The 25,626-nt window shown below is 38.7% G+C and overlaps 1 protein-coding gene and 1 long non-coding RNA gene across 4 annotated transcripts in view; one reads left to right on the forward strand and one right to left on the reverse strand.

Moving 5' to 3' along the window:
* Nucleotides 1-1,013: 1,013 nt before the first annotated feature.
* The window catches only part of fam171a2a (family with sequence similarity 171 member A2a), a 51,962-nt gene continuing 27,349 nt past the window's right edge, over nt 1,014-25,626 (reverse strand). Inside the window, exons 4-8 of the mRNA XM_055194463.2 lie at nt 18,989-19,147; nt 18,698-18,877; nt 5,275-5,388; nt 5,029-5,155; nt 1,014-3,597 (exon numbers count right to left, since the gene is read on the reverse strand). Of these exons, the coding sequence (XP_055050438.2) occupies nt 2,103-3,597; nt 5,029-5,155; nt 5,275-5,388; nt 18,698-18,877; nt 18,989-19,147 (2,075 nt within the window). The 3' untranslated portion in view covers nt 1,014-2,102. The remainder of the gene's footprint in view (nt 3,598-5,028; nt 5,156-5,274; nt 5,389-18,697; nt 18,878-18,988; nt 19,148-25,626) is intronic.
* LOC141351095 (uncharacterized) lies at nt 8,531-15,477 on the forward strand. 3 transcript variants are annotated; one of them, XR_012359277.1, is made up of 10 exons: nt 8,531-8,762; nt 9,433-9,975; nt 10,079-10,255; nt 11,964-12,023; nt 12,160-12,240; nt 12,375-12,428; nt 12,590-12,676; nt 12,839-12,877; nt 14,709-14,796; nt 14,954-15,477. It is a non-coding gene; the product is annotated as an uncharacterized lncRNA (long non-coding RNA). The 3 variants fall into 3 exon arrangements; XR_012359275.1 differs by lacking the exon at nt 12,839-12,877 and having other exon boundaries at nt 8,535-8,762; XR_012359276.1 differs by lacking the exons at nt 9,433-9,975; nt 12,839-12,877 and having other exon boundaries at nt 8,537-8,762.

Genomic DNA, 25,626 nt, shown 5'->3' on the forward strand with positions numbered 1-25,626 from the left:
ACTTATGTTAAGAAACATACATGTTTAATGAAACTGGTATGTAAAAATACAGCAAATTTGTCCCATATTTACACTGTAAAAATGTCTGTAGAAATTACAGTATTAATGGGTATTACTGTCAACTAGCTGCTAGTAACTTACTGTAGATTTTACATTTATGTTATTTACTGGCAACATTTCATTCAAAGTTAAATGAACATGAACATTTTTTGACTTTATCTTCTACAGTAAGTTACTGGCAACCAGCTGCAAAATTACAGCAAATTTTTTTTAGAGTGTACTGACAAATGGAGAAACATCTTAATTTTCAAAGGGGGGGTGTACTCATTTATGCAATATATATATATAAAGGCTGTCAAAAGATTAATCACAGAAATCCAAAAAAAGTTTGCCTTTACATAACATATGTGTGGGTACTGTGTATAATTATTACTTATATATAAAAACACACCCAATCATGTACATATTTAAGAAACATTGGTTATATTTATATATATACACTATAAACTATATAAATGTATATACAGTATTTAAATGCAAATATTTCTTAAATATATACCTGAATGTGTGTGTATTTCTATATACATAATATTTACACAAAGTACACAGTAAATTAATTTTATATATATCATTTATTTATTTTTTGACAAAAGCTGAAATAATTGCATTTTTATGAAGGAATTTTGTTAGAGATCAGATTCAGAAAGATTATAATTTTTCCAAACAGACAGAGTTTAAATTTAGTAAATAATGTTTAGTCTTCAGTTTTTATATAAATTGTGTTAAGTGTGCCATCTAGTGGATAATCGTGGTATTGCAGATTAACATTAAAATTCATCAGCAACATGTCTTTTTTACGCAAATGTTTTCTTGTCAATGGCGGGGAAAGAGTTAATAAGGGCCAGAATTCAAAATTTTAAAAACATGATAATAAAATGTCAATTGCTTATTGAAAATAACAGGTACAGTAGAGTGAGATTTGATGGTAGTAAAATAAAATGCATAAGACTGAATCGAGAGTGTAAATTTACTAAGGTGTTACTTACAAATAAGTGGTTCACAGAGTTTAGTAAGAGCGCTTAATCGAGCAATACTTGCCTTTACAAAAATACTTGGTACAATATATGTAAATTTATCCATGCACATCCATTTCAAGCACAATCTTCAATCACACCACAAAAACTTAAAGTCCATAAAAGAAAAAAAGAAAATTTTAGTTCCACAGTTAACAGTTGCAGTGGTTCTGATTCATGGCAAAAGTTCAGCAAAGATTAGTGCGTAAACATTGTCACAGGTGTCCAAGGTTAAGAACCTTCATTTTTTTAAAACACAATTTCTGACCCAAAAAGAAAGGCATATTCAGAGTACAAAATGTGTTCTGCTTTAAACAATAATTCATATTTTAAGAGCAGCTTTTCTATCTACCCTTAAAAGAAACAGCAACATTGGTTTTAGATCAGTACAAAAAGGGCGTCTTTAACCAACAATACAAAATACAGTGTCATCAGGAGTCACATTTGGCGTAACCCGGTTTATTCAGCAATCATTTCACTCTCACTTGTAAAATGGATGATTCTCACATATATCCACACATCTTGAAAGTTCAGCTCTACATAGTCATATAAACCAGTTAAAAGTTTGAGTAAATCCAACACTACAATAAAACTATTTAAAAAATATTTCAAAGCCCTCTTTTTCAATTGACTCGTTCATTGAAACAAAATAAAAGCTCTTTAAGGCTTGTGGATTGCTTTGCTTTAAAATGGCTCATCATGGTCATTCTTATAAAAGCTGGGCATCACTTAAGGAAAATATTAGGGCAAGACATCTTGAGCAAAATTAGGATTTAAAGTTACAGGTCTCTGCCAGAACTAAATCAGATGTAATTTTCTACACAGCAAGAGTCATCTGAGAAGAAGTTATCAGATGCTTTCTAACAAGTAAGATTCAGTGCTTATTCTTGGTGCCCAGTCTGGATGCCCCCTCAGGTAAGTGCCATGTCTTTAATCGTGCTATCATTCCAGTTCTGTATCTTTCAACCTCCAATGAGCATCAAAGAGGGACGATGGTGTAGTCAAGATGGTGCCCTGGACAGTAATGAGTTACTTGACATTAAAAACAATGAGTGGTCTCTCTTCACGCTTTTGCCAGGGGCTCTTTTTATTCTCTCCGTCTTCGTCTTTGTCTTCTCCTTCGTTGTCATCGTCAGGGCTGGTGACAGAATCTCTGTGGACCTCGCTGACGCTACTATGGGTGCTGTCGTCTCGACTACGTCCTTTACGAGGGAAAGTCCCGCCTTTTTTCTGAGAGGCATCATCGAGCAGTGGGGCTGTGGAGTTCTCCTCAGGTGAGAACATGGCTGATTGGCTTTCGCTGCTCGAGTCTGGAGTGTCTATAACTGGAAGCTTGGAATAAATCTTACCGTGAGCTTTTCTTTCTTTTTCTTTCGCCTTTCGCTGAGATGACTTCCCTGAATTTGCAGAGTGCATTTCTGCACGGTGCTCCTGGGGTACACTACTAGTGCCCACAGGTGCACGCAAGGATTCGTTGCCCAGCTCAATGTAAGAATGTCTAACGAGAGAGTTTGAACGACCGTCGAGGGAAACGAACCAGGCACGGGGATGCGGTTTGACCCCGAGCTCCATTAGTTTCTTCTCTGTCATCGCTTGCAGCTCTCCATTCATTTGAGCAATGGTGGAGTCATTGAACAACACTGGGATACGGACCGGAGCGGTAGATTGTTCAGATTCCCAGTTCTTCCCTGATGGATCTTCAGCTTGTGGGCTCGATTCTTCCTCCTCCTCCTCCTCCTCCTCGTTCTTGGCCTGCTGTTGTTGCTTTTGGTGTTGACTCCCTTGCCGCGGTAGTGTCAAGCTAACCTGGATGCCTTCTGTATCATGCTGCAGCTGTTGCTGTCTTTCCATTGCTTGCTCTACAGCTGATAGGTCAGAGGACATATGCATGTAATGTGCAGGGATGACCAATGTGGGCACCATACTGTGGTACATGCTCTCCTTCATTTGTTCCATGGAGTGACAGAAGATCAACTGCCCAGGCTGGGTGTTGAGTGAACTGGGCCGACTAAGGTGATCCACTGGCTGGGACGCGTAATACTCGGGAGGATTGCTGTCCCGATGCTCCTGATAGTGGCCAGCAAATGGTGGCAAAAGGGGAGGTGGGGAAGGAGGACCTGATGAATAGCCTTGATTGTCTTTAGCATTATGGTGCGGGTATCTACGTTCATCAGAGTCCTCAGCAGAGCTGTAACCTCTGCTGTGGTCATCTTGCAGGAGTGGGTCTCGGGTTCCTGTGTTTGTAGATCGAATAGCCTTTAATGGGAGGCTCTCTCCTCTCTTTGCGTCTCGTAGTCTTTGTGTAGGGGCGTATCTGTAGAAGTCTTCTCGGGAGCTTTCGCGGTCAGAGGAAAGTATGGATCGGATGCCGTCAGGATTGGGGGTTGAAGATGTTGTCTCCATGTGTCCGCCGCTGATGAGATTGAGGTGAGAGGTGGATGTGCCCTGGTCTCTCTTTGAGCTCTCCAGATTGGAAGAGTGATGCATTTTACGACGGTGCTGCCGAGGTTTCAGACATCGCCTTCTGGAAAAAAATAAAAAAGGCTGATGTTATACTAAAAAGAGAAATATTTTTCATTTAAATTATATTATTGGCAACGAATTAGAAATACTATTCAATCAGGGTTCCCACACCTTAGTTAACTTCAAATTCAAGGACCTTTAAAGACTTTCCAGGTCCAGTACCCTCAAATTCAATGACTAAATGTGGGGACACATTTCAAGTGAGAGCAAGGTTACATCATGTTACCTTTTAAGATACATTGTTAGGGGCCAGTCACACCAAAAGCGCTTTAAACGCTTGCAAACGCAAGGCGCGACGCACTGCCTTTTTTAAAAAAGAGCAGTGCGACGCGGCTTTTCATATTGCTAAGCAACCACCGAGTCAGCTGTCTTGTCAATCAAATATTGAAGCGTGAACGCTCTTTTGCTGTTAACTGTCATATTAGCAGAAACTTTAAAAAGATGGCGCTTGCTCTGACCTTGTTTGAGGATGAGAGGTGCACAAACACGAAGGAGAGAGTGAGCGAGTGGAGTCCGGTTCTTCAAAGCAACTGTAAACTTCCCTTACCACAACGTAAGGCCCGCCTCTCCCCTCATTCGATTGGACAATGGAAGACGCGAATGACGTCAGGCGCTTCTCCGCTCTCAGCGCTCCTTCAAAAACGCGTGCGCGGCAAAAAACCGCAAGGCGCTCGGCGCGCATAAACAGCGCGCAAACGCGCCCTGCCCATAGAATATCATTCAAAAAAGGCGCCTGCAACTGCCATAAACGCTTTTGGTGTGACTGAGCCCTTACAGTTCCCTTTTGAGGGAATTCGCGCTGCATCACTGCGGTGACGCTTTGGGGACGCCTCCAGGGGTAAGTGCGTCTAAATGTGTATATCAAATTCAACCAATGGTGAGGCTTAACGACAAAGACAGGGTGACGTGGGAACCAGGAAGTATATCACTATCTGAAATATTGCCAAAAACGGCGTAACAGGGACGCAGGAATTATAGCAAGGGAGACGCAGCGTCTCGTTCCTTTCTCAGGAAACAACAGTTACATACGTAACCAGAGACGTTTTTGTTGTGTCAAACACAACTATGCAAAAAAGCATACAGAAAATATAAGCATTTAAAGTGAAAAGTTTAGCACGTGTGCTTAAAAAGTCTAGAATTTTTATGATATTATTCTACACTACACAGGGAATAATATGGATTTTTTTCCAGAAACCTTTCAGCACTTTCAATGACCTGTATCTATGTATGTATGTTTTTCCCAGGGCCTTGATTTTTCCCCCCAGATTCACAAACTTTCAAGGGTTTCAATATATGTCATATATGACAAATTCAAGTTTTAACAGAGAAATGTAATTTGCAGAGGAAGCTGAATAAAATCTTGATCCTGTCAGGTAGTATGTTTGTAACTATCTTTGAATGAAACAGGCTTACCACATCACCAAGCACATACCTGCAGTAGTACAGTAGCAAACACAGCAGAATAAGAACTAAAAGGGCCATGGCACCCAAAATCGCAAGCAGGAAGATGGTGTGGTAGGTAGTGATGTCCCTTAAACCAGTGGGATTCAGACCACTCCCTGAAACAGAAATGAAGTTTATTTGCAGCCATTCTTGATAATGCAAGTTCGCAGAAATTGCTTCAGATAACAATTGTGAAATGCAATATCAGATACCACATGACTGCTGCCGATCTCACCTAACGTTGATGGAAACGCCGCAAGCCAGTATCCTAAATTTGGAGCTATAAAACTCCATGTCATCTGGGTGCCATCCTTTTTGATGTAGCCAGCACCGCTTCGCACCCATAGACCTGCAAAGAAAACAGTAAATGGATTAAATACAACAAGATCTTGCTTCAGCTTACAGGAAGTGCTCAATAAAATGGCCAATGTGCCAGATCAGTCCCAAACCGATTTTCTTCACATTTTATTCATTAAAAAGTCATTTTAGGTCTAGGTTACAATTCAATATTATTCAAAACAGAGGAGATGGGATATAAAGCACAGAGGCAGGATAATGGGGGCATGATTTTTGCAAAAAAGCCCCTGAGGACAGACAGAACAGCAGAGAGAGTTAATGTGTCCTGACAGGGTAAACTCTGACAAATATGATTACAAATGTCTCCAACCACTAAAGGCAAAATGCCCTCTATACTGGATCCTAACTGGAGCGTATAAAATGAAATCGTGTCGATGTGTGACAATGCATCAAGGTCCAAAAATTCATTCATTACCTCAAGAAATACAGTAACAGTGACAAGAAACATAAAATCATCTCAAATAAAATCAGACTGGATCTAAAATCAGTTCCTTAGATTTCCTTATGTCTACTTCCACAGCTTCCTCCTACTTGCACCAGCAGGCCTAAGCAATTGTGTGCAATATGTAGTTAAGCACACTAGGGGGTGCTCTATGCCAAGGAAGGCCTGTGTTTTAAAACAGGGGGCTTTCCAAGAATAGCAAGTCCCTCCTAGGTCCATGTGCAACAGCCTCTGCTCTGACCCTTTTTGGCTATGATTTATCTCCAAAACAAATACAGTTTAAGTGGACACATGGCAGACTTAAGGGAGGCAGTGCTTTTTATTATATGAACACACTGGATCATTTTTGATGTAGGGTGGAAGAAGTGTGTGAAACTATAAGTTTGTGGCTCTGGTTTTTGCTTTCACATTCCCGGCATCCACTTTTCTACATTATATAGAGCAAAGCTCTCGACAACAGAATCTTTTGTAGTGTTTTTGTAGACCACATAAGTGCATCTGATCATCGCGTGGACATAAACACACCACGCAGGACTACAGACCTCTGTTTTGCAGAACTACAGTGTTATCTTTTATCTGAAACCCAGCGACCACCCACACAAAATGAATATTAAGAGTTTCTTTTCATAAACGCTACTCATTGCCAGCAGTTCAAATCCAGAATCCTGGCAATTGTTAGGCTCTACTTGAGCAGCTGTGTGTACTAGATCTGTACACTGTGTTCAGAAGATGCATTTCAAAAAGAAGATGTGAGAATAACAGCACAAATATTCGATTTATATTCTTCTTATATTCTATTTTAGTACAAAGAAGGATTAGAGTTTATGATTTTATGTTACAGATTGTGATTATTAAAATGTTTATTTGTTGATTATCATTGCACTGGAAGATAATGCTAAATCTGTATCTACATCCATGCCAGATCGGTCAAACATATTTAAAACCTGTAGGTGGTGACACACCGACAACAGAAAATCTCTATGTAATCCAATTAAAACCAAGAGTCAAATGTGTCAGCGGAGGTGTTTTTCAGGATTGCTGACTCAGTCACAGACAGCCATCAGAGTGTTGTGATCGATATGGATTATTAGACAAGCCTTACATGCATTGTCAGCAATCTTTAAAGTACCTATAAATTCCTTCAAATACCAGTTTAAGGCAATTTTAGGGTTAATAGGGAGCTGGGATTAGGCTGCCATAGACAAAGCTGCTTACATTAAAATAATTTGAGATTTCTTAGTAGAGCAGAGAGAGACCAAATTAATCTTTGAAATCCAGAATAGACATAGAGGAAAAGTATGTAACACATCAATACCCAATAAACTTGAATTACAGATTGTTTATGATGAAATAGAACGGTTTTGACTGAAATTTGGACATATGATGCTGGCCCGAGAATTTTCGGGTGTTTCTTGTATCCTCCCACCACTATAGTGGCTCTATAGGTGCACGGGAACAATCCTTCCTAAAATGCATTAAACTTTCATTTACAAAGAGGTGAAACTCACCGAGTGGTCAGGGGTGTTCACTGATATGCTCACACAAAAATCGCTGCAAAATACGCATTCCAACAGGTTTTATCGTAGTTTTTGCCAACTCCATTGACGTATTAGATGTGCTGTGAGGTAGGGCTGCACGATAACAGGAAAAATGATGATCACGATTGTTTTGCTCAAACTTTTGATCACGATTAAAAACACGATCATTCTTTTAGTGAAGAACTTTTATTTACTGTAGTATTTTTATTACACTTTACAGCCATGTATAAAATATTATATACATTTTATAGGCCTATATTATAAAATATTTTATTGTTTTGTAATATCCACAGCTCACATTCTCTTAGATCTTTTTAAAACATTTAAAATAATTCCGCAAAACTCCGCATAGATTTTGCAAAAGAAATCCGCAGACATAACAAAAATAACTCCTTACACAGATTCCTTACAGCTGTACTACTCTTGCAGCAATTAAGGCAGTTCAGTTTTAACTGTCAAAATTATAAAATCTTATATTATATATTATCTTTTATTTATTTTAGAGCCGTTTTTGTTTGTTAAATTAAGGTTTTTGATAATGACCAAGCGGTGTCCGATAGCTAACGTCATGTTGACGACTTGTTTGATCAAATGAGCCTCTCAAATCAACACTTCACTTGCCTACAATAACATCTATATAAAATATATATTTTCAGCATATAATAATTTTAGTTTAAATGTTTATTGTCAACAAAAAGCGGAGGGAGGCTGCTCTGTTGCTCGCAGTCGCGACGAGGTGCAGACAAATTATGAAAATGAATTAATCAAAACGAAATGAACATGAAACGAAATAAACATGCAGGTTGCCTTACCTTACACATTCGCTATGCATCAGTCTTTTATATAGATTATGCGCAGTATTTAAGGTTTTAATTCAGTTCTCCATATTCCCCGATGCGCTGAATGTCCTGCTGCTGGCGGAGACGCTAAACGCAACAGGTGCATTGTGAATGTGCGTAGTGGACTCGTGCGATAGGTTAAATGTCTTTCTTTTACAATTTATCAATGTCTCAACGTTTCTTTTAATTAAATTAAAATATAAAAAGGTGAAGAAGCCTTAAAAAATCCAGAGGCCTGTGATGTTAAAATTGGTCCGAAACCCGACCCGAGGAGCGTAAAAAGGCTGAAATGCAGGGCTCTACCCAGACAGCACGTTCAGTCTTACCGACGTCGGCAATTGGAGGGCACCAGCGGCAAAGTGTCGGTTGGGTTTTTTCCCCTGCACACAGAATAAAAGTAGGTGGGTAAACGATCGGCGCGATGAGTCTGCAGCCGGAGATCGGCAGAGGAACCGCGAGCAACCTTTATGCCGACCGCGCCTCTTTTTTTCTTCACTAGATCTACGCAGTTGTTGGTCCACATCAAGCCGGCAGTGTAAGCGCGAAGGTATGTTGATTAAATATGATTGTGGAAATGTTTTCGATAAACGGATGACAGAAATTGGCGTCGGAGGCAACGTTACATGTTTTTAGACTTGGTTTGTTGTTATAACTGTTGACTTGGGGTGCGTTTCCCAAAACCATTGTTGCTAACCTGTTGTGTTAGCAACTAGTTGGTTGGCAATGGAAAATAAGCAACATGGTTTTGGGAAACGCACCCCTGGTTAGTTATTATTAATATGTTCGCGTATTAAATATTTTTCAGTGAGTTGTTTTAGACAGTATTTTTGACGTGAGGGGATCGTTCGGTAAACAGTTAGGTAAACGGTAATAAATTGACGGACTGTCTTTTGTCTACACAAAAATGACATCTGTCATTTTATAATATGGACCCCTTACACTCTAAATGCATTTTTAATGATTTTGTCTAAGTGACATGCTTAAAATTAAAGGCAGCTCTTGTTGTGCGTTTTTATGGTAACGTTAAAAGTAGACCTGTCAATCAAAGAGCTAGTTTAGTGCACAGCCACTGTAGACAGTCAGACAAAGTGGTTATTAAGTAATAAAGTGATAGGAAGTAAGTGTTTTTGGACACACACCCATTCATAAAATAGAGCCTTTATTTAACCTTTGTAATTTAAGCAAAATAAAATGTCTTTTCTGTTTTTTTCACTCAGGTAAATACGATGAAGGCATGGCTTGGTGGCCTCCAGAACCTTTTACAGCCCACGTGATCAAATAGCTTGCGCGCGCATTTCGGCCACGGAAGTGTTGTTGTTCCCCGGTGGTTCTCTAACCTGTTAGCAACTCAGAAAGTTTATTAAAACGGTTTCCCAGCATCAAAATGTCTGGTTGTTGCGTTTGGTTGCACTAATATAATATACTAATATACGTATATATGTATCTGGCCACTTTATATTTGGCCATCTGCTAATGTCTTCTATCCACTCCACTATAGTACACGGATCTGGTAGATGTGTTGAAAAAGTTGATAAGTCAACTTTTTAAAATAACTTTGTCTGTGTTACTTCACTGCTGATTCTTACCATACTTCCGTTGCCAAACTGCGTGCACCTACGTTGCCACATCATCATTGTGTACAAAGAGTAAAAGGGTCTATAAAGACTCATACAAAATACTCCAAAGTTTTTTCAAGAGGACATCACCCAACCCATCTAAAGGATGAAAACAATACTCTTGTTGAATACTACATGAGACAAGTGAGAGTGGGGGGCTATGTTGTTCTGATGTTACTCATTGTACTTTCTATGTTCGATGTGATCAATATGAAAACTAATCTTTGTAAAAACTTTTCATTTACAGACCATCCTGACTTAGATCACCATCACCACCATCATCCCCTGCATCGTGCCCTTCATCAGACACCCAAAATGCACCACAAACATCACAGGCGAAAAAGAAGAAAACGCACAACAAACCTTCCAAAAAACCCTCCTCCCCCTTCCCTCCTACCTATGGCTGGAAACAACATAACAGTTGGCAAGTTGAATTAACTATTTTGACCTTAAAGGCTTATTTTTCTATCTTATTCACTGTATCCCCATAGTTAGATAAGTGCATACATACTCCTTTCATCTCTGTGCGTGCCGTAACTCTGTCTGATGCACCCACCGCTAGCTTAGCTTTGCACAATGACTTGAAGTAAATGGCTCCAGCTAGCATGCTGCTCCCAATAAGTGACAAAATAATGCCAACTTTTTCCTATTTATATGTTGTGATTTGTATAGTCACAACATGTACAAATAACAAGGTCATGTGAGACACAGCCATCTATTAATCCCAACATACAGGGAACTATATTCTCAGAAGGCAAAGCCCGGCTACTTGGGTGCAGTGATTTGCTAGCAGCACCTGAGAAACCCCCGGTGAGGAGCAGAGAGTTCGGTCAGAGTTGTGCAGTTACTCCCCCCAAGTAGCAAGTGCTTCACCTTCTGAGAATATAGTTCCCAGTATGTATACTGTTAAAAGATGGCTGTGTCATGACCTTGTTGTTTGTACACGGTGTGACTAAACAAATCACAACACATAAATAGGAAAATGTTGCTGTTATTTTGTCACTTATTGGGAGCAGCATGCTAGCTGGAGCCATTTACTTCAAGTCTTTATGCTCAGATAGGCTAGCGGGGGCTGCGTCAGACAGAGTTACGGCACGCACAGAGATGAAGGGGTATGTATGCACTTATCTAACTGTGAATGAGCTAAAATCCCAAAAAGTCAGCGTGTTCCTTTAAGTTTCCATATGTCCATGAGAAAATTGGAGGGATGGTTCACCCAAGGATGAAAAGTGGTGTCATTAAGGACTCACCCTCATGTCGTTCCAAACTTGTAAGACCTCGGATGTTTTATGTTTGGTCCGAGAGCTTTCTGGCCCTACATTGGGGGTCTGTGCATGGTGTGCTGTCCATGTCCAGAGGGATAATGAAGAACATGATCGGGGTTGCCATTTGACATCGGTGGGTCGGTTGGAATGTGTTGAAGCATCCAAAAGACATCTTGGTCCAAAAATGACAAATTTATTCAGCATTCTCTTCCATGTCTGTTGTGTAGCGCATGTGTCTGACTAAAGTCTTGTGACGCAGATGGCGTGTTATCCTCAGATATGTTTGTGAATTTTTTTCACATTTACAGCATTCGTCTCCCTCAGACTGTAAACGAAGCTCGGGCGCACAAAAAAAAGCGGGGACGCACCTAATAACACATCAGCCACGTTGTACGTCAGCTGCGTCACTGCAGTCATGTGACTTTGGTCTCGTGCGCGTTCAGAACGGAACCGGAAGAGAAGACAATGCTGAATGATGTCGTAATTTTGTTATTTTTGGACCAAAATGTATTTTCGATGCTTCAACACATTTTAACATACCCACTGATGTCAAATGGCTACTTTGATGATGTTTTTTTATTACCTCTCTGTTCCTGGACAGTATACTGTGCATAGATTTTCAATGGAGGGTCAGAAAGCTCTCGGACTAGATCTAAAATATCTTAATCTGTGTTTCGAAGATGAACGGAGGTCTTAACCTCATTTCGTTCCAAACTCGTGAGTCATTAATTACATTTTTTTCATTTTTGGGTGAACTCTCCCTTTAATTACATGCTCATACTTGTAATTATGCCTGATAAGAATTTGTAATCTTTGTGTTTAAACCTTTTTCGAATTTTAATCCTTGTTTTTAAATGGCCATGACAGTGACAAAAAGGAAGCAGCCTTCTCTAGCCCACCCAAGTTTCCATCAAAGGAGCAAGCCTAGTAAGACATTTTATGTGTATAATGCTGCACTTCTCATACAGAGAATATCAGATTTAGATATCTAAGGTGCAAATCTTATGGTTGATGTGCCTTTTTGATCATCTTTCTGTTGTAACCTTTTTTAATCTTCTTGAAGTGTCAGTAAGAAGAAAGCTGGCTAACCCTCCCACCCCTTGTTTAACTCCTCCAGCCCATCCCACATCATTGTAGAGTGAAGGTAAGTGTACCCTATATAGTAAAATGTACTCCACAGGTCCACAGCACATACCATAGTTTGATGTTCCAGAGATATGATTTTTGAGTTTATATTAGTAGTGTGATCAGTAAACCAAGGTTTTCTGTCTTTCCAAGAGACTGCGGTTAATATTCAGAAAGAGGCGCAGAGAACTGAAGGCTTTCCTGACTGTAAGCCATTTAAAACGCAGACAATGAAAACACTGACACATGTGTGTGTGTGTGTGTAGAAATGTGTGGCAATTACTCAGCCCACTGACATTAGTTTATCTAATTGTGATAAACTTGACTTACTGTTCACTCCAATAATTTCGTTTTTCTGTATTTTCTAGTGACACCGAATAATAACGAAGGCCTGTGTGCTTTGCAGCAGCCTCCACGTCACCCTCTTCCAGGGCTCCGTCAGAGGACTAACGATAGTAAGATATTTTACATGTAATGTATGAATCTGCACTTTTTACTCAGAACATCATACTGAGGTAGTAAAAGAATAAATTTCAGAATAATTCAATAGCAAATGAATTAGGGCAAGATTTTAAAATCAAGCTGGATCTGGGCCAATTGTGTTTTTTCCATTTAAGTGATTACATCAGTGAATGAGGACCTTCTTCGTACTGAATGTAAGTTTCCGTTAAATATGTGATGCATAGACCCTTTTACAGCCCACGTGATCAAATAGTTTGTGCGCGCATTTCGGCAACGGAAGTGTTGTTGTTCGCCAGTTGTTCTAACGTGTTAGCAACTCAGAAAGTTTATTAAAACGGTTTCCCAGCATCAAAATGTCTGGTTGTTGCGTTTGGTTGTACTAATATAATATACTAATATACGTATATATAAAGAGTTTGGTCCCAAATAAACGCCATTTTTGAAAAAAAATGAGTTGCTGCCAGAATCAGTATTATATCAGGTCAATATTAAAAAGTAAATTCTTAATTTTAAGCAAAATCCAATATACGCCGTTTTATTCTGTCATCTTTTCTCCCTTTTTTCCCAAAATGCAATAAACGCCACTCCTCCTTTTCTACAGAAAGCCATAAATCCGCTCCACAGTTTGCAGCGCACCATTGCAATGTAAACAAACAATGGCGGCGCGTTGAGTACACGGAATACTAGTTTTCCTCATCTACTTTGTACTTCGTGATCAACAAACAAACAAAAACAAAATAATACTTTAATAGCATTGATAAACCTGTGATGGTTTTCTGTGACGGGAAAGAAACGTAAGCCATCAACATCTAATAATTTACGCAAGAGACACTCGGGAGACGGGTGCTTGTTTGCCCGGGCCGACAACATCAAGTTTCTGTCATGCAAACACATTGACCCCAGGGGATCTTATGAAAAACTTTCCATAATTTTACTCAAAGTCAACGAAAATCGAGCAGGACCAAAACATTTTACAGCTGATCGCTGTGAAACACGTTAAGCGACGATGTCAAGTATAACCGCATCAATGACAGTGTTCTTAATATCACAAAGTAAGTGTTTTGATTAATGCCATTAATGTTTATATTTTTAATTGGTGTGTACAACTAGTCAACTAAATGAATAACATGGCAAAGATGAATGCACATTTATAAAGGCTATTGATTCAATAGATTTATAGCATTTTGAATAAAAACTTGTCATGAATTTATTGCATTTTGTGGAAAAAAGAATCTGTTTTTATAATAAATCTTTGAAAATCAAGTTATGGATTTGAAATTTTTTTATGTTATTATAACCTAAAGATGCTATGTGAAAGTTTGTAACAGAAAATAGTGGTTTTCATCTTGTCACTTTCTTGGTATAGAAAACACGTTTTTAACAAAATTTGTCAAAATGGATTTATTGGGTTTTGGAACCAAACTCTTCATATGTATCTGGCCACTTTATATTTGGCCATCTGCTAACGTCTTCTATCCACTCCACTATAGTACACGGATCTGGTAGATGTCAACTTTTTAAAATAACTTTCTCTGTCTGTGTTACTTCACTGCTGATTCTTGCCATACTTCCGTTGCCAAACTGCTCGTGCATACGTTGCCACGTCACCATTGTGTACAAACAGTAAAAGGGTCCATTGGGTCTTTTACTGTTTGTACACAACTTGTGGCTGTAAGCGCACTTGAAAAGTTTGAGAGCAAAAAGCCTACATACTGTTTAGCAGTTTCACAATCTAATTTTATCATTTCATAGTGACAACCGTTAATTGGCAGCAGGAAGATGAATATGAAGGGCTGGGCTCTCCTGAACATAAGCTGTTTAGCATGCAGATCAAGAACACACTGAGACAGGCACACACACACAATACACAGCGCACACACAGCACAGTCCTACATAAAATGGGGAATGACAAAAATGACAGAAAAAGTTTTAGAACCACTGCTGTGGGGTCACTTATTTAGCTCTGTTAGTTGGACCTGGGTGATGCTGTTCTTTGTGTAACGGGACTTTTTCTGTATTTCCTAGTGCCACAAGATGATTGGCAGCAAGACACACCCAGTGATGAAGGGATGTGCTCTCCTTAAATCACAGCCTATTCATCAGGTACTCCTGAGTAAGTCCTACAATGTGTTGAAACAACATGATTTTATTTTTTGCAAAATGCTCTGACTTTTCTGAATTGTCTTTTTAGAAACCATCCACGAAGATATATAGACTTTTGTGCTGTCTTATTTTTTTCTGTTGCTTATTACATTATTACATTTTTTTAGGTGCTGTGTTAAGAAATCCTGCCTACAAAGTTCCACTGAGGCTGATATAAAGATGACTGTGAGAAACTGGCTGCGGCTGTCTGAGCAGAGACAGGAATGGGGGCGGCAAAGGCGGGACAAGCAAGCATCTTAAGTGAAATAATTGATTGGACTGATTCTGGAGTATGACTTATTCTGGAGGGAATTTCTTATTTTTGTTGCAGTTTGCTATGGGACGGTTTCAAGGACAGGGATTAGACTAGTTCTAGACTAAAATAAATGTAAGAGCTGTCCAAACTGAAAACAACTTGCACTGACATATCATAAAATACATCAGTGTCTTTTGTGATGCTTCAAAATGCACACAAGTAATGTTTTTATTAAGACATGTTATTAAAACTAGTTATATTTCAGAATTAAACTAAGGCCTAGTCCCGGTTTAAGATAATCCCTGTCCGGGAAACCACCCCAAAGTGTAATTTGTGGAGTGTTAAAATAAATGAAACTGCCTTTGCAAAAACAAAGTAAAAAAAAAATTCCAGATGCCCTTCTGTTTTGTTATTTCTCCTGGAAACTCACTGATCCATTTTTTTCTGTTAGACTGACATTTACCAGGTTGTCATATTGTGTATGAAATACACCCTACACATAACAATCACTTACTTTCAATTTAAACTTTTTTTGTCATAAAACCTGGCAACTCAAAAGGAAGCGGCTGCAGACTGCGCAGCCACGGACGGAGTCTTGCATGCAAGTGGGCTAGTTGCCTACTTCTCCACTAGCTCTTGTCAAATTGTTAGGGAAGAAATTTTATGATTAACACAACATAAACTGTTATTGAGGGTTGATTGTTGTTGATACACAATATGAAATGAGTTAGCCTGCAGGGGTCTCCAACATTGTGAGCAAGGGCTACAACAATATGTATAAAACAATCTGGAGGGCTACTTTTTTATTTATTCTACTCAAAACTTTTTTGTTTTACTTACTGATTTTATTTTATTTTACTTTTTGATATGTTTTAGTATTGTTTAATATGTTAACATACGTAAACCAAGCCAAGTTAATATAAAACATATGTATGTAATAAATAAATATTACAATTGAGACTAATAGAATGTGCTGGCACCATGGAGACCCCTGGCCTAAACAAATCAATTATATAACGGTGGGATCCTGACGCCTCGCTCCCTTTAACACTGGAACAGCTGCTTTATAAGCATGCCTTGACGTTTACAGCGATGCAGCCGAAAATCAGCTGTGTTCAATGGGAGAGCGAAGCGGATCGCGCCGCATATAGGTCATAATAATTAGGGCGGGTTTACGTTGGCTCACGGTCGGCGATCATTCTAATGCCACCATCTTCCCGATGTCTTGCCTATTAGCTACCGATCTCCATAAGACATCTCACCGAGGCACTTTATGTCGGGCAAGTACATGCGCCCCAACGTCGGTAAGAGCTAAATTGCTGTCTGGGTAATATATATTTATATCAAATTAGAATTAAACTGAAATAAAAACAAAATATTTTTGAATAAAAAATGCCTATGATATGACTTGTGGCAATAATTTTTTTTAAACCCCTTGCTGCTCACTGTGCTTATTGGAAACATATGCACAGTGAAAAAACATTTTTTTTATGGTTGCGGCTTGTGTTCAGCTTTTGAAACTCTTGATATTTCACGTTTGGACGGAACAGGAGCACAGTTTGCACAAGACTCGTAACTTACCTGATCAACATCACTTTCCTCAAATCCGAAATATCCAAACAATGGAGTAGGCCTATATGACCCTTTTTGGGAATTAAACATACATATTTCTGCACTTTCTTCTTGTTGCTCTGCTTTCAAAAATGACTGTAAATCTTGTGATGCTAACGTATTTCTACCATAACACAGACTGCGCTCGCAAAGAAACACTCCGTTCACTCTGACTCTGCCCATAACAAACACATTGTTTGATTCTAGACTGTCTGCTTTGTGCTTGGTCTTTGCACATTAATCGCGACGATTGTCATTAATTAATCGTGGGGCACGCATATCGTTATCATGATAAAAATACGATTAATCGTGCAGCCCTACTGTGAGGTACGGTATTACTCCTCGTCGGGAACTTTGTTGGTATTCTTGCAATTGGCAAAGGCGGATTATCCCTACCAACTGGGCTGGAGTGTCTATTATTCAAGCTCTCAACGGAAGAATATACGGGTGTGAAGCATTTGGAAAAAAAGGGTTCACAAGTTTACAACGAATGGTAAAACACCTGTTGGAAAGCATCTTTTGCAGCGATTTTTGTGTGAGCATATCAATGAACACCCCTGACCACTCGGTGAGTTTCATGTCTTTGTAAACGAAAGTTTAATGCATTTTAGGAAAGATTGTTCCAGTGCACCTATGCAGCCATTATAGAGGTGGGAGGTGATACAACAAACACCCGAAAATTCTTAGGGCAGCCGCATATGTCGAAATTTCAGTCAAAACCGTTCTATTTCATCATAAACAATCTGAAAACAGGGCTTTAAGTGTAAAATACCGAACTTGTCCTTTAAATATTATGCCAGAATGAGAGTATAGTTCCTAGCCATATCGACCTAGAAAATCGCAACTTTTAATTTTCCATCGATCTTAGTACACGATGTAACTACAGAAGAGTAGTTTTAAATGGGGAAAAATATCAAAACTCTTTGGTTATTTTTGAGCACGATGCTAATGGTCTAATCAAATTCAATGGATTATGGTAAGCTATGCTAAAAGTGGTAGGGCCAGATCAGTGAATGGATTCCAAAACGGTAAAAATCAATTGTTTAACTCTAGGGGAGCTGGAAAATGAGCATATTTTTTTAAGGGGTGGAGTGTCCCTTTAAGCCATAAGAACAGTATTAAAACAACGGACGTAGACATACTACAGCTTTATGTATGACATCTTGATGTGATGGCTGGTATTCCCTATTTTTGTAGGGGGGCGACATAGTCTAATGGTTAGAGAATCCACAGGTTGCCGCTGGTTTGAGTTTCACAGCTTGTGATACAGTCATTCATACATTTAAAATGAAACAATTATTTTAACATGAGCCCCATAAGTTAATGACATGATTTCTGTGATGTAATATTAAGGGCCAATCTCATTTCTCTGTCTTACCCCTTCCCCTTTGTCTTCCCCTTGCCCCTCAAAGCCGAGTAAAGGGAAAGGGGTGAGACAGATCATTTGTCTAAAAAATGAGACACCACTCGATTACTGTTTGTGTCACCTTCCCTTGCAGCTAACTGGCTGCTATGAAACAGACAAGCGTTCACAAACAAAGAAGATGACGTTGTCTCAGGTTGTGGTATCGATTGCCTGAGCGGAGCTCAACAAATAGCGCATAACGTAGCTGCTAGCTAGCACCTTAACTTGCGTTTCAAAACAAAAATATTACAATTAAAACCGCTTGAACATTTTATTAAAAGTATCATAAAACATGAGTGTCATAATATAATCTCAATTAAACTGCAGAAAATAATGTTACTTTCATTTGTGCGACTCCTTGACAGTTCGACGTTCATCAATAAAACGTCTTGATGCCGGCTCTCCTGAGATATTCCTACGTTAACGTTTACCCCTCTCTTTCAAGTGTGGTCTTTATCACACTATGTATCCCTACGCCTTTGATCAAACTGAGAATTGAGACACCACTTCGCCTCACATGAACGCGCAAAACCGAGGTGAAGGGGTAAGACAGAGAAATAAGACACACCCTAAATGCAAATATTATTATAAGTGCTTTACCTATCCTGTCGTCAAACCTCCAGACGGGGACACTGGTGGCAGTCTTGAGAGGAGAGTCGGAGGGAAGTGGGATAGAGATGTGAATGGGTTCAGACACCTGAACCTCAGTGTCATTGGGGCCGGTGAGCTGGGCATACATTGCAGCCACAGCAGTCAGCTCCGTCCAGCTACTATTGGACCCTGAATCATGACAGATCAAAACAGATTTTACCCCACCAGGCCTCCACTTACATAAAAAACAGTGATGTACCCATACAAAAATACATTTCTTTGAAAATTGGATAAACTTACCCGTTGAGTTGTTCTCTAAGGCGAGGGGGTAGGGGAAGCCCCCGAGCTCATACTGACTGCGGGAGGAGGTCAGCAGGGCAGAGAGGGTGATTTGGGAGGCGTTTAGAGCCGGCCGGATGGCTTTCCTCTGAAGTTGTACCCATGGATGTCTCCGGGTGCCTAAACAACAGACGACTATTTTATTATTGTTACAACCATTTTGTTGTAATGCACAAATATGATGATGACTAGACATTTAATGAAAAGCATTTGTATTTTCCGTATCCTGTTTTCGTTAATTGAAGTGGTTTCTAAATAACTTCTCAGTTTCCAACTCTAATAATGAGCAGCTGTGGGGTGCGTTGTTTCCAAGTGATTCACTTCTGAATGCAGTTTTATAGGAAGAACCGCTTCCTGTAGGCACTCTTGCTGTGATAATGAGCGAGTGATTAAATCTCTCTCTACTGTGAATGCTACTGCACTTTTTCAGTCTCGTGTGTGTCAAAAAAGATTTTTAAGAAAATGTTACGAAATATGCAGAGCAGGACATGTGGTTTTAAGGAACTGCTAAAAGACATATCTTGAAAATGCTGCAGAAGAACCCAGAATCCACACTGTGGATCAATCCTTTACCCTCCTCCACTCCATATAGGCAAGTAGGAAGGCCTAAAAATACAACCGTGTATCTCTCACTGCAGGCTGTCTGCTCCGATTAGTACTGGGAAAGCCGGTCACTGATCGGCTCAGACATCCGGGATAGCGTAGCATTGTTTAGAGCCCAATGAAAGAACGACAGGGATTTCAGTCGCAGTTATTTATTCATTTATCATATCCGTCTCTCATCCATACTATGGTCTCTTCCCCATGCATGTGACATTTAAAGCAATGCAGTCAGTCCACAAAACTCTCTAAAATTAAACCTAATACCATTGGCTTTACCATCGCCCTTGGGAGCAACAGAAACAAACAAGTGCACCAGCCAATTCAGACAAGTGCGATCAGATTTAATTAGGCTATTTTTGACACTTAGTTTAATTGCATTTCGTGGCACTAGCAGCAATTTGCATTCTGCATGATGACAAGGAGGGCTGCAACAGCGTCTAGCCAAAAAAGCTTCAGATTCTTTTAGGATTGCACAAAGAGTGAGATGCAGATGGGTTGATCCCACTAAACTATGATTTAGGCAGTAAAAGAACAGAACGGTCTATTTGAGACTGGTGCATGGCCAACTGGCAAGGCATTTCATTTGTTGTAGACTGTAGAGAATCCACTCCATGCGAATGATGTGGTTGGTCTTCCCTTAAAAGACTGTCTAGTGTCTACTATCACAGAGATGCATTTAAATCACTCTCATTTTTATTAATACCTCATTAAGGTTATTGTTCCTTTACATTTGCATGTATAAGTCCAAAGCTACATACGAATAAGGGATAATTTATATATTGCCTTAAGTCCCACAGTAACCTATTGGTTACTCATGCTCACTTGGGATTTGAAAACAAAATTTTAATATTATTAAGATAAATAGGGAGTCATGAAACTCAAATCTTTTTTTATAATGTTTTGTGTAATTTTCCTTTGAGACAACGTGCATGGGGAAAAGTGCTATATACAGCATCAAAAGATTAATCGCGATTAATCGCATACAAAATAAAACTTTGTTTTTGCATAATATATGTGTGTGCACTGTGTGAAATTATATATATATATCAGATGATGGGTACATGATGGTCATAAAGGGATGGACATGGTTAGAAACAATGCTCAGCTAGGCCGTGGCATTTAAACGATGCCCAACAAAGTGTGCCAAGAAAACATCCCCCACACCATTACACCATTGCATTAAAGCAACACTATGTAGTTTCTATGTAAAAATGACTTACAGCTACCCCATGTGGTTGAAAAGCGCAACAGTGCCTGGTATCAGACACTCTTCTGCAGGCAGGGGGAGGGGCGGGGCTGTGTGCTCTACCCTCCACCGCCACTTTCAGAGTGTGCTTGTAGCAGCTAGGAGGCTGCTCAGGTTGCAGCAACAGTACAATTTGTCCAGTTAAAAGTTGTTCTATCACTGAAATAATTTTAGAGACATTATTTAAAGGTAAAAAAACTACATAGTGTTGCTTTAATGAGAAATTGAACAGGTGTTCCTAATAATATACAGTATACATAAATAAATGTTTTCTTAAATTTATAGATGTATGTGTGTATTTATATATACATAATAATTATTCACAATAAAAACACAAATATATTATGCAGACACAAACTTTTATTTTGTATGCGATTAATCACGATTAATCTTTTGACAACCCTAGCGCTATAAGAATAAAACTGAACTGGTTTGAAAATAATAAAAAATTATAATAACATTTTTTGCTGGATTACACATAAAAATAAACAGACAACACAACTGGTCATTAAGGAAGGATTTTAGTTAAGCTATTGAGCCTGAAATGAATTTGGAGATCACCATAGATTTGAGTATTAAGGAACAAAATCAGATTACATTCATCTACATCGCAGTGAATCCATCATTCTTATTTTAGGCAGAAAATTACAACTCCTGAGGGAACAAGCTCACCAAGAATACATACTACTCATAATAAATGACTAAAGTGCATTTCACTTAACCACACCGGCAATTTATCACCATTTCCATAACAAAGCCATTCATATTAGTGGCATCATTGAGGCTTTTGTACAGGACTTTGAATGCTATTGATAGGTATTGGTGACCTTGTGGCAAGCTGTCTGAGGAAAACAATGCAAGTTAATGCTGAGTGGCTGTTACCCTCTCAGATACAAACACAATTAACTGTTGTTGTGGCCTGTATGGGGTCAGAGGTCACTAAATGTGTACCATCTGCTCACTCAACATGTGAAATGATTCACATCACTTTTATGTCTATGCTATCAGCATTTCTTTATGGTGATGTCTTTCTTTGAATTAGTTCAGGTAAATAAGTACCTTAATATGTTTGTACACATAATCTTTGTTTGGGGTAGAGTAGCTATTTGTCAAAAAGGTTGGCATACTTTCATAGCTTGAATATGTTAGCTCTGTCACTAAATGACCCACATCAGAATGAATGAGCATGTCTATTCTATAGAGATCACCTGCACTGTGCCATTTGATCAATGGTTTGATTTACAGCATTGAAAATCACTCAATAGCTTTCTGTATTTCAAAGGGCCCTGTGCCTGGAAGCTGTTTATTCGAGTAGATCTCAGGGACTTTACATTCAGCTCACACTCCTGCTAGATTCTCAGCATTTTATTCTGAGAAGACCCTCTTTCTTATCTTTACTCATTTCTTATTTTCTCTTAATCCATTGGAAAATAGTTCCATCCTTTGCCAAGTTTTGTTGTTATATTTATGTTTAAAGCAAACGTATATGTCCAGACTAAGTGAACTTAAAGTCCACATGAAATCAAAACTCACAGTTCTTATTTTTAATGTGATATTTCAGTGTTAATTACAAACATCTTATCCATGCAAAATCTTGTGGCGATCCTTCTCTGATGACATCAGCTAGACGACTTGGAAGGGAGCATCTGTTAACGCCGCCCCCTCCAACTGTCAGTCTGCTGCCAGTCCAATTTCTGAATGAAATGCCTACTTTTCGCACAGTCGAAAACACAAGCCACGCCCACTATTTTCCTTGTGTAATAGACGGCTACAGCAGTAACAACATAAACAAGCGGCTTTCGTGGTCAACATATAACTCTGCTAAGAATAAATAACAACAAAGTACTTTAAACTTAGTTTATTTTAGGGATGGGACGGTATGAAAATTTCATATCATGATTATAGTGACCAAAGTTATCACGGTTATCAGTATTATTGTGCTTTTGTTAAAATGAGATGGAAATGTTTAATAAGAACTGAAACACACACTGAATACAAGTTTTATTTTTGAAAATCACAATTTCATATTTCATGTCCCTAAAATTATTTCTGTGGTAAAAAAAATAAATCTGTCTAATAAGGTTATCGTGAATGAGTACCATACATTATCCTTTAAATGCCTTCTTGTGCAAAAAACTATATTGCATGTGCGCGCCTGCGTCAAACTGATTCTGGCTGGACAGGATTTACAGCGAGTTTTCAAAGTCACTGTAGTCAAACACGGTTGTAATAATAATTAAATTTTAAACGATAATACTAACCGTCAGGACATTTTATCGTGGTTAATCGTGAAACCGGCAATCGCCATATCCCTAGTTTATTTACATAACAAGAAAAATAAACAGCATGTAGATTACCTAGGAAACCAAAACATTTGTTATTTTCGACGAGGTATTTGTTCAAGAGTGCATTTTAGCAACTAGTCAGACCATTAAAGCAACACTATGTAGTTTTTTACCTTTAAATAATGTCTCTAAAATTATTTCAGTGATGGAACAACTTTTAACTGGACAAATTGTACTTTTGCTGCAACCTGAGCAGCCTCCTAGCTGCTACAAGCACACTCTGAAAGTGGCGGTGGAGGGTAGAGCACACAGCCCCGCCCCTCCCCCTGCCTGCAGAAGAGTGTCTGATACCAGGCACTGTTGCACTTTTCAACCACATGGGGGAGCTGTAAGTCATTTCTACATGGAAACTACATAGTGTTGCTTTAAAAAACTGAAACCAGAAGTGAAGGTCGGACCAGACGGGTATCGCGTCACCGCACGTGCGTCCAATGAAACGTCTATATTCCATTCACACGTAAATACGCCACATGTAAAGTCGATTGTGACATCTGGTTTATGGGGATGTTCAATGCTTTAAAAATATTGATTTTTAAATAAACAAAAAGGTTGTAATATATACATCAACAGTGATATGTCTCAGTAGATACTGTCTGAATACTTTTGGAACCAACGAGATTTGCATGTTTCTGAACAAAAGCCCAAATGGTCTGAGGTGCATGATTTTATCTCAAACACCCACCCACCTACACTACAGCTCACAGTTCAAGATTGCTACTGTCTGTATGCTTGCCTGACTCACTGTTTACCAGAATAAAAATGCTACGCTCCTCATCTCCCTAGCAAACACGCTTATTCATAACAATAAATGATGATGTGTAAAGTACAAAATGTAATGTTCCCTTAAAATTCCAGTGTACCGTGGGAGGGACACTGCGTTATTTGACAGAAAACTTAATCAAATACAACAACTCAAAAAACAAAAAGCTAAACATGTCACATAGCTTTAGAAAGCTAAACATGTCACATAGCTTTAGAAAGCTTTTTTGTTATTCAAATGATGTAAAACGTTTTAAGATACAATCAACACAACAGGTGCAATTTGTGGCATTTTTAGCCTTTTTCAGGAATGCTAAGGGGTTAAGAAATCCTTAAAAGCATTTTTAGCTGGAAACTATTGGTCAGTATGACAGTAAAGCCTCATGGGCAGAGCAGCAGATCTCAGATCAGGTTTGCATGTTCCTCCTACGCAACAGAGCCAGAATCATGACACACTTGAAATATTCTCCTCCTCTTTAAAAACTTGCCTCTCAGACGTTGCCAAAGTTGCCATGGTAATGGGTTTTGAGGCATGAAAAAAATCACTCACGAGTCCTGATCTCTCTTCCTGTTCCTTCTCAGTATGCACTGTGCTATCATATGAGAACATACTGTATACTGATGACTACATACATATTTATACCTGCAATATTAATATGTGACCCTGGACCAGTCAAAGCTAGTCATAAAGGTGAGAAATGTAGATTTATACATCATCTCAACTCTAAATAAATACACTTTCCATTGATGTATGGTTTGTTATATTAGGCTGAGATACAACTATTTGAAAACCTGGAATCTGAGGGTGAAAAAAATCAAAATATCACCTATAAAGTTGTCCAAATGAAGACTTTAGCAACTGCATCCACTCACAAAAAATTAGATATATTTACGGTAGGAATATCTTCATGGAAAATTATCTTTATTTAATATCCTAATGATTTTTGGCATAAAAGAAAAATCCATAATTTTGACCCATGCAATGTATTTTTGGCTTTTGTTACGAAAATACTCGTGCTAGTGTTCCGGGGTCACATATTTCACCTTGTATTCATTATTTCATTTCAGAAAGTGATTAAAAGAAATGATAGATTCATGAAATGTAAAACAATAAACTAAATATATATATATACTTGTATCGTAATGTACTGTATATCGGCAATACCTTACATGGTATACTATAGTTAAAGGAAAACAACAAAGTTTTTCAATATTTTACTATGTTCTTAATGTAGACAAATTAATACATCCCTATCTTTATTCAATGCGTGCACTTAATCTTTGTTAGCATTTAGCCTAGCTCCATTCATTCCTTAGGATCCAAACACATTCACAACGCGCTGTACAAAGATTAAGTGAAAAAAGATAGGTATGTATTAATTCGTCTAAGTTGAGGTAAGAACATAGTAAAATATTGAAAAACGGTGTTGTTTTCCTTTACTATAGGCATAGTGTAATTTACATCATTGATAAAATGCCTAAATCAGATGATAAGTTATTTTCCTGTGTGGGTCTAACAACCTGCTTTTTTGTGGATGAGTTTGAGGGTACTGACGATAATCTAGAGCGAGAGTGTAAAAGAGGAAGCGGTTGGCTTTTAGCTGAAGTAGGTCCTATAGGTGTAAACTGCTCTATATGAGGGCATC

Source organism: Misgurnus anguillicaudatus, chromosome 19 (assembly GCF_027580225.2).
Source record: "Misgurnus anguillicaudatus chromosome 19, ASM2758022v2, whole genome shotgun sequence".
NCBI lineage: Eukaryota > Metazoa > Chordata > Actinopteri > Cypriniformes > Cobitidae > Misgurnus > Misgurnus anguillicaudatus.